The 9,752-nt window shown below is 33.4% G+C and overlaps 1 protein-coding gene across 24 annotated transcripts; it reads left to right on the top strand.

Moving 5' to 3' along the window:
• Positions 1 to 402: 402 nt before the first annotated feature.
• LOC139902932 (26S proteasome non-ATPase regulatory subunit 4 homolog) lies at positions 403 to 7,168 on the top strand. 24 transcript variants are annotated; one of them, XM_071885641.1, is made up of 13 exons: positions 403 to 669; positions 770 to 883; positions 1,198 to 1,303; positions 1,404 to 1,524; positions 2,166 to 2,701; positions 2,826 to 3,012; positions 3,101 to 3,146; positions 3,726 to 3,786; positions 5,123 to 5,181; positions 5,410 to 5,901; positions 5,986 to 6,059; positions 6,152 to 6,490; positions 6,897 to 7,168. In XM_071885641.1, the coding sequence occupies exons 1-5, from the start codon at positions 658 to 660 to the stop codon at positions 2,170 to 2,172; spliced, it is 360 nt and encodes a 119-aa protein (XP_071741742.1). In that variant the 5' UTR covers positions 403 to 657; the 3' UTR covers positions 2,173 to 2,701; positions 2,826 to 3,012; positions 3,101 to 3,146; positions 3,726 to 3,786; positions 5,123 to 5,181; positions 5,410 to 5,901; positions 5,986 to 6,059; positions 6,152 to 6,490; positions 6,897 to 7,168. The 24 variants fall into 24 exon arrangements, 22 of the variants coding, with proteins under 22 accessions (XP_071741742.1, XP_071741739.1, XP_071741740.1 ...); XM_071885638.1 differs by having other exon boundaries at positions 2,166 to 2,364; positions 2,553 to 2,701; positions 5,410 to 6,490; XM_071885639.1 differs by having other exon boundaries at positions 5,449 to 5,532; positions 5,637 to 6,490.
• The last annotated feature ends 2,584 nt before the right edge of the window (positions 7,169 to 9,752 follow it).

Below are 9,752 nucleotides of genomic sequence, written 5' to 3'. Positions count from 1 at the left end.
GGAACTTTTCTTTTTATTCGATACATCTTGATATTAATTAATAGATTAGTATTGCATTAACAATCGAAGAAGTATTGATTGATAAGGTAGATGTGGAAGTTTATTCATATCTACACTTCTACATCTACGTCTACACTCTACACTATCTATTATAACAAAACCCTATTTACCTCAGGTTTTTCAAATATCTCCCTACAGCAACCAATCCCAACCCTTAGACTAGGTTTTTTGGATAATCTAATGGCCAGCATTTATCTTACTTCAGAATACTCTCTCTGATGTCAAAATTAAGTTTCTTCCCTAAAATACCCATCTACCAAGTCACATATATGATATAACCCATCGATCTTTCAACAAAACTGATACATCCAAAACTGTTTTATATAACCGCCTGTAATCTATGCTAATTGAATACAGATTTCTCTTATTCAATCTCATTAACCCTAATACAGTTACACACACACACACACACACACACTTATTCTCTCTAGAACCCTAATATCAACCGGCTCATCACCATCAATCGATTCCAACCAAGAAATCGAATTAAACGCATGCGAATATAGGAAGCAGACGGCCAATTTATTTACATTCGCAGTTAATTCATTACTCGATTAGGGTTTATAATCTGGAACGGTGTATTCACAATTCAAAAGCATGGTGGAGAAGGTATCGTTTTCTTCTTCTATTTTTTTTTTCTTTTTCATTTTTATTAATTACTTATGCTATCTATCTACAGATTTATCTAATCAGACTTAATATTTTTCAGGAGGGTATTATGATCTGTATCGACAATTCTAAATGGATGAGCTTCATAACTAACCGTCATAACTATTACCTTCAACTTAAGTGTGTTCGATCTTATTGCCGAGCTAAACTCAAGGTCTTTTCTTTTGTTATTTTAGGTTAACAATAAATTGCGATGTGTGTATATATATTGATGATTTACCATGAATATGTTAAAGATCTTCACATGTCAATTATTGAAGATGATCCATGAATGACCTTATAATATTTTTAATTATTATGTTCAAATTATACTCTATACTCTACATTGAATCATCCAATCTGAATCATATATTTGCTGGTATCTGACTTGTGTTAAAACAATATTAAATAAAAGAGAGTCCTAATTAACTCCATCAAGATCTACTGGTCTATCAGGTTAGCCATTAATGTTGGAATTGTTTGTTCCAGGCTAATCCGGATAATGTTATAGGCATAGTGACAACGGGTATTGAAGGTGTCAATAACCTGCTTGAACCTACTAGTGATCTTGATAAAATCCTGAATCACCTGAAATGTTAGCTTCCTACTCTTGTTTTTATATTTTTTCACCACAATCACCAATTGTAGGGTAGGACCATATAATAAATCAATTTCATCTTGTTGCTGTTTCTCAGGTATTTGGAAAGTAAATTCTGGTGATTTGAATATTTCAGGAGGTCTCGTAGCTTCCATGACGTATCTTAAGTGTTTACACGATCCAAGTACACAGAAAAGGATACTTATCTTTACTGGCGGGTATGTATGAAATTTATTTTTTTGATTATGCTTAACTAATTAATTTTTCAGCTTACTACTACTTTTTATTTATCTAGCTACTACTTTGCACTTACTATATGTGTATATATATCAGGTTAAGTTTGTTTGTCTTTTAAATGTTTGTTTCTGCATTTCAGACATACTACTTATTTCACTTTCATCTAAGTTAGTATTCAATATATTGTCATTTGTCAATTAAATGTGTGTAACATGAGAAGATTTTGCAATTCGTAATGATGATTTGAATGTATTCATTTTGATGTTATCTGCCTGAAGAATTTGTGAAAAGAAGTACTTTTATAAGAAAGAAGCTTTACATTGTAACATTCATGAATTGTTTTTGTGTGATGATGGAGCTAAGCGGTGTAAGCAGGTACTGCCTGATATCTTCTTCAAAGACTGTTGAAGGAATAGGTTTCCAGCGAATCACTAACTGAACAATTTTATTATCTAAAAAAATTTGACATGGGTTAGATAAATTCTTAATATTTTCATCATTACTTTGTGTAATGAAAGTAAAGAGACTTAACAAACACTAGAACGTGTGTAGGACTATTATTGTGGTTTTTACTCAACTTTTGTATGATTTGATTGGGAGTAAGGTTCTGAAGTAAATGCAGACGGTGATCTTATGGAAGCACAAGCTTCACAATCGGGGTTACAATACATTCTTTGTAGTGCTGAGACTAAAAGTGGAGCAAATCATCTAGAACGATCGAGTTTTTGGAACGAGCTGTTAAAAGACGGTTATGAAGAACACAAAGTTGAAGAGTTAAATTCTATGGGTAAAGGAAAAAGAAATCATAAGCAGTCCAATCGGTATGCGATTTCTGCTATTTTTCTTCTTCTTATTGTTAATTTGTTTCATGTGATATGTATTTGGTCATGAACTCATTATAATAACTGAATGAAGCTGATAATAAAGCAAAGTCATTATTTATTTTTTTATTATTATTTTTTTTGGCGAAATAACGATGACTTATATAAATACGGATAACGCTTTGGAGTTTCTAAAATGGCGGGAAAAGCGTATGTTGGAGGTGAGATCGTATGTGAAGGTGAATTCATGGTGGCATTCGGTGATGCTAAAGTGGCTGTTGGGAAAACAGAAACAGAGCTTGAGCAATTGAAAACAAAGATACGCCATAGTGAAAAGGTTCTGAAATATATTTTGTATGGAAGCTTTAGAAAATGTTTGTTTTTCTTATTTAGTATAATCAAGATAAGCACACTTGCTCTCATTTGAACAAACATTAATCTGAAATTCGAATCTTTATCAGGATCGAATGGTCGAGGCAGAAGCGGTAGATAAATGAAAAGAGGAAATTCGAAATACTTCTTCACGATTGGGAAACATTGAATTTTCTTTTCATGATCCCGTGAAGAACTTTGACAGGTCGAAAGTCAAAGGTGTGGTTGCAAAGTTAATTAAAATGAAAGATAGCTCGACAATGGACTGCCTTAGAGGTCCTCATTTGTGATACATGCATACTTAAGCCTTTATTTACTGATAATATATGGTAATTTTTTTTATTTATATACTGCAACTCTCCAGGTTTGTGCTGGTGTAAAGTTATGTTTTGACTCCTTCACTTCTATTGGTACACTTGTTTTATTATCACCTTTCTTTATTGACACCTCTATAATTAGTAACCATTATATACTTTTTTCTGATGGCTTTTTAATCGTCACTTCTGCATTAGAAGTTCCATCAATTAAAGATTATTTTGTTTACCATTAGCAACGGCTCTTGAATTCTATGAGGGGACTCCAGATCATGTATTTAGGTTCTTAGTATAGAAAATATGTTGATTTTGTCATTAAATATCTCCAAGTATGAAGTGCTGATATATTTTAGTTAGGTTGTTGCTCTATCTATGGCAATGTTTAGGGCATTTAATCTTTCTGCAAGGTAAGGTTTCTCATTTATATAAAGGAGGACATGCTAAATGTGCTTAGAATATAATAAAATCTACTTGGTTTCAAGTTTGTCTTTACTTTGGATGCTGATTCCTTAAGACCAGATGCATATTAATGGGATGATACACCTCAAGAAAGAAAACCTAGTGAGGGGTTGGATATGATGTGGATTTGATGACGTTGTTTGCTGTGTTGGTAATTTATCTATAGTAAGATATGTCTCTTTCATTGTAAAGATTAATAGTATTTTCTTTATGCAGAACTACAGGAAAATAGAGGCAGGTTTGCTATTCTTCAAGCAAAAGAAACGGCCCTTGACAGGTTATCTTAATACTTTTACTATGAACTAAAAGTTATCACTTGGTTGGTTTGGTTTGCTGCTACATTATAGATCTTTTGGTTAGGTTCGACCGACCAACAAACACTTCAAGTTTTTTAGTTCGTATGAAGTGTTTGACTGATCATATGAAAATGTGACTAAAAAATATGAAATGTAAGTTTGATAGACTTGAGACGTGTTTATGATTAAAATATGCAATTACTGATTTTTTTCAAACCAGTATAACCTCAATTATCTGATGTTGAAATGTGACTATAAAAATGAAGTCGTTTTGTAACATTGTAGGCGATCGGGTTGAGCGATTTGTTTTTCCTGGTTTAGAATTACCTTTATATATGAGGTGTATTTGTTGAAGTTGTTTAACAGATACCAATTTATCCAAATATAGTTAATGTTGTTCAATCCTTTATATGTTGGAGTTGAACAGTTTGTCTGTCCATCAACTATCAAGAGTTACCCGAGTTGATTTTTATTAATTCATTTGCATGAATTTGTGAGCAAATTGTCTATTACACGAATCTCTAATGATATCAAGACTTGACTTATTATTTTCGGCATACAATTTGGAGTTGTGTTTTCAGTAGTTAAGTGGGCTTGTCAGACTTAATACTCCAAGCCATATGGTCATTAAATGAGTACATCTTTAGGGCACTGCTGAATGAACATATCAAATGTTTATTATGAACTAATCAGTATGTGTGTATGTGTCCATATTTAATGTCGTGCATGCAAATGAATTAATAAAAATCAACTCGGGTAACTCTTGATAGTTGATGGACAGACAAACTGTTCAACTCCAACATATAAAGGATTGAACAACATTAACTATATTTGGATAAATTGGTATCTGTTAAACAACTTCAACAAATACACCTCATATATAAAGGTAATTCTAAACCAGGAAAAACAAATCGCTCAACCCGATCGCCTACAATGTTACAAAACGACTTCATTTTTATAGCAACCCATCCTCTTATAGTTCTATATTCCATTTAAACTGTAATAACCAACCATTCTGTTTGTGAGAAAAACCCCAAGTTGACATTTTTTTACTATATATTTTTTATTTTCATATTTTCACCAGGAAGACTGAGTTTGATAAATGATGTTTCTTTTTTGTAATGTTCAGATGGTTTATGTAGAAGCTAATATAAGGTCTATGTTACTCATTTTAGTTGTTTTTAATGTTCGTTATATAAGGTCTATGCAAGATACATCTAGCATAGCCAAACTGTAGTTATGTTTCATTAAAATTCCGAAACTTTGTCCATTAATTGTAGTGAAAGTTGCAATAGAACATTTGGGTTTTTTATTTAGTTAGGTTGAAGATGATGATCATGATAAAGAAGACCATTATAAACTTGCTGCTATCCAATGTAAGTTTTTACTTCTAACATTTTATGTTGATAATAACTTCATTGGTTATCATCTGCTTCTACTGATGCAGTAGTTGTAAATCATAAATATTTCTACGAAGTTTTGAATGTTTCTAAAGAAGCTTTTAATCAAGAGATTAAACCTTCTTACATATAAGTCATCGGGTCTAAGTTAAAGTTTTAAATTTAGGTGAGGAATGTAATCGAATTTTTACTACCTTGGTTTAGGTCACTTATAATTGGTCCTAAAATTTGGTTAATTTGAAGTTAATTGAAGCTAATGATCTGATGAGTGGTATGAGTCAGTGATTCACCAACATCTATGTATTTGTGAGGCGATTCATATTATATGTAAGTAAAACATTTAAACTTATTACTAACCATGACATCTTTGATATTCCTGATTTTATTTAACTGATATTCTTTGTGTTCGTTTAAATTTTGTTCTTCTTTAGTGATTAAAGTCTTTACATTTGAGTTGACGACTTTGTTAAGAAAAAGTGTGTGGTTCACTGACTTGGTGAATCTTGGTCTGGTCGAGAGAAAACTCGAAAACATGGAGACAAAGGCAGCTGAGGTGTTGCGAATCAATCTGTATTGGTACTATATTTACGGTTACAATCCGCACCACTAAGTGTTTGAGAAGTGAGAATGATTTCAAAACAAGATCTGGTATTTTTTAGCTGCAACATGCCATGATGCCAAAGAAGTTGAACTCAGGTTTCACTACTTTTTTTCTCTCCATATTGAAACTTTTTTAAATTCTATACAAAACCCAAAACAACAAAGAAGCTTCATGGATAGATGAGTTCGTACAAGAATCAAGATCTAAAGTTACAAGAATCGAGATCTATGATGCCGATTTGTTCAGCCACCACGTGCGTCATCTTAATTGCTGGTCTTGACTCATTCACTTTATGTATTTTCAGATATACTTTCTGTATTCATCAAGCACCCTTTTGCATATCAGATGAAACTGAGAAGGCAACATATTCATGTAATTTGGAGCGATTGTTAAGGTTTATCGATAGTTTGGGCAAATTGTTTATGAAGTGACTGAGTGTGTATTTTAAAATGTTAATGATCGATTAATGAATGTGACTACACATACCCAAACTCAAGGTCACATCGTTTTGTTTCTCGGATCTGGAAATCAAGAGCTTACATCCATGGTAACGGTGGCGGTGGTGAAACACGCTCAGTCGATGACACCGTGGATCCCTTCAACAGCCCAAATTAGGGGATATCACATACCAGAACAGGGACGCCGGCCAGCGGCAGAAGTTGGAACTGGTCTAAATAAGATCTGGTATTTTTTTTTTTTTTTTTGTGTGGGTCTAGATAGACGTTAAACTTTCAGCAACAATGACGGGTCCCCTCATATCTTCAATGCCCATTAAGTGTGATATGTCAGTTCATATGGATATTTTGGGTTGAATGGGAAGATATAAGGAGGTGATGGGTAGTAATGATTTTAATACTTTGTAAAGGTGTGTGTGTTTCCAGTGTCATATATGTATTGGGTGGTGGTGTTTTGGTGTGTGTGTAAACTGAGATTTTTGAAAACAATGACAAAAGAGTTTGTAGAATTTTACTTTAAATCAAGTGTATGAGAGAGAAATATTATAAATGGGTGAAAGTATTGATTATACTTTTGCTACAAGTTTCAATTGTACTTACGTAACGTTGAATATTTTTTTTGTTTTGGATTTTAGTTTTCACTAGCAGCTACAATGTTGGAAGGTGGCCCTAATGTTCTGTTATAACTGCAGTGCTTGAGGATGTCCCTGATTTCAGTTTTCGTCAACGCATGAGTGCAGCTCATCGAAAAATAAAAAGGAATGAAGACCTCAATGACACATGCAAATAAGGCACCATAGTTAGGGGAACATTTGTTGTACGATTGACACATTTAATTTAGGTCATATTAAGAGTTGGAAATTACTTGTCTATATATTTTATCATAATAAAAATTCCAAATAGTTTTCTCCGGTTCGAACCCGCAAGATTGCGGGTATTAAACTAGTTATCTTTATGGAAATTGATTCTAAATATAAAATGATATAATTAAAATTATAAATTTAAAATGATAGGAGAGCTATACAATGTCTGAATACTTAAGTGAAGATTTGATTGCTGAAATCTTCGAAAGGCTGCCAACAAAATCTCTCCTCAAATTTCGATCTCTTTCGAAACCATGGTATTATCGTATCTCTAGCACTGATTTCATCCGCAAGCGCACTCTTAGATCTGCAAAAGCTAATCAAAAGGTTCTTATTAGAAACCTATGTCCCGGAAAATGCATATATACATTGCACTCTGAAGACCAACTGCCTTTGTGTCCAAAAACTGGATACCAGGGCACAATTGCAGTTGAGATTCCAGGTAAATACCATTTCGTAGGTTCATGTAATGGAATTTTGTGTCTGCTTCATGACGCCACTCGTATTAGTCTATGGAACTATTCAATTCAACGCATATATTATGTTCCTGATCACCCTTATCGGATGAAAGCTTCAGGCGTTACTCGTAGGTTAATTGGGTTTGGTTTTGACCCAATAATAAGTGATTACAAGGTTGTGGTTATAACGCGCTCAACAGTTGAAGGAGCTGCAGATGAGGTGTGTATTTACTCCCTTGGGACAAACTTATGGACCGTTGTTGATTCCCCTGGTGATACATTCTCTAGGACCGCATCAGAGGCATGCTTTGTCAATGGGGCATTGCATTGGGTGGTAGTATCAAAAGAAGAAACTGTTAATCGTCCTGCTTATCGTCATTTTATAATGAGGTTTGATTTGAGTAGTCATGTTTTCAGCACCATTTCCTTGCCAGAACCCTATTGGGTAACCAATGAACTAACAATCATGAATGGTTCGCTATCTGTAATTTCTTCCAATGTTTATGAAACTTGGATTTGGGTGAGAAAAGAGTCTAATAATGTTTCTTCTTGGTCAATGGCTTTTAAACTGAAAGAGAATGCTTTTGAATATGACAACATTTCACATCCAACACCCAGTGGTGAGTTATTGATCCATTGTGCAGACGGAGGTCGAAACGAAGTTTATAATCCTAAAACAGGGGTGCACTTAACACTTGTGAAATTCGGAAAACGTTGTCTGCATGTTGTGATTGAAACGATTTATGTCGAAAGCCTTGAATTGTTGGATAAAGAAGGGGCTTATGCGTATGGGGAAATCATCAGGTCACGAGACACAAAGGAAATTGAGGTGTAGTAGCTAGTCAGTCACTTTTATCTTATGCTGCTTTATATCTAGATAGCTTATTACTATGTTGTCTGTTCAATATCATCTATGTTTTCTTGTCGTTCGAAGACTTGTCGTAATTTTCTGGGTGTAACTTGATTGTTTAAATCCCATGATGGTGTAATTGTAGGTTTAATTTTGAGACCGATTATCTGGTTTGTCTTCCTTGTGTTTTCTGGCTGTAGTGAAAAGCGAGTTAGTTTTAAAATTCTTTACGTTGATGAAAGAGATTTAGTCATCCTTTTAAACTTTTTGAAATTCTTTATGCAAATGACGTTTTTGTGTTTTTTAAGCATGATATTATGCAGATTACATGAAATTTATATGCTAGTCAGTCATTATATGCTGCAAAATGTGGTTACAAACGAATCTTTCTTTAAGCATCCGCCTTTAGCAATTACATTTCATATTTTGTGGATGATACACTAGAGTTATCATTTAGAGCATTAAGATGTGCTATATTCTGGGACACCATTATAGCAAATCGAAAGAAGTTAACGAATATGGAGGTAGTATGACATTCATGTCATTCTTAATCTTTTTGAGTAAGCTTTTTACAGGAGAAACCTGCAAGCAGTGATCAAGAAATGTTACAAACCATTACTAATAAAGAAGAAATGTGGCATACATACATAATGTTATGATAATGAGAGATGAATATAAATACCTTAGTTGGAGTTTTAAAGGAATTCTCATCCATAACATTAGTTGAGAAAAGCACAGTTTTTGATGACCTGGAATAATCTATTGAACCGGGATTCAATCCATCAAAACTTGTCCTCGAAAGCACCTTATTATTCCTTTACTTTACTACCTGAAAAGAGCATTTCAAATAAGTCATAAGCTGAGTGTGCGGATTCAGGGATTATCCTGCAATGAAAAAAAACAAAGCGGTTACGTAAAGATTGTAGGTGGTATATCCAAGGTATTTTTATTGATCGCGGGTCAAATAAGTCAGATATATAAAATTAGCTAAAACGAAAATAGGTCACGTTGGTCTAGAGGTGAGCATAAACCGAACCGAAAACCAAAATACCAAAAATAACCAAAAAAAAAAAACGAACCAGAATAAATCAAACAGAATTAAGAACTGACAGTTTGGTTTCTGATTATTAAAAGACGGAACTATAGTTCGGTTTTTGGTTTTCTCATTAAAGACATACCTATTTTTCTCTATGCTAATCAAAAATCTAGCTTCTGCAAGTTCTGCTAAATGATTACCTAAACCGCCATTGCCAGTGACAGCATACTCGCTTACAAAAGCCTAAAATCGTTAATTGTCAAAAATTATACTAACTTTTTACA

The sequence above is a fragment of the Rutidosis leptorrhynchoides genome, chromosome 3 (assembly GCF_046630445.1).
Source record: "Rutidosis leptorrhynchoides isolate AG116_Rl617_1_P2 chromosome 3, CSIRO_AGI_Rlap_v1, whole genome shotgun sequence".
Classification (NCBI taxonomy): Eukaryota; Viridiplantae; Streptophyta; class Magnoliopsida; order Asterales; family Asteraceae; genus Rutidosis; species Rutidosis leptorrhynchoides.
Note: the sequence above shows the minus strand (reverse complement) of the source record. Positions and strands in the feature narration are given on the sequence as shown.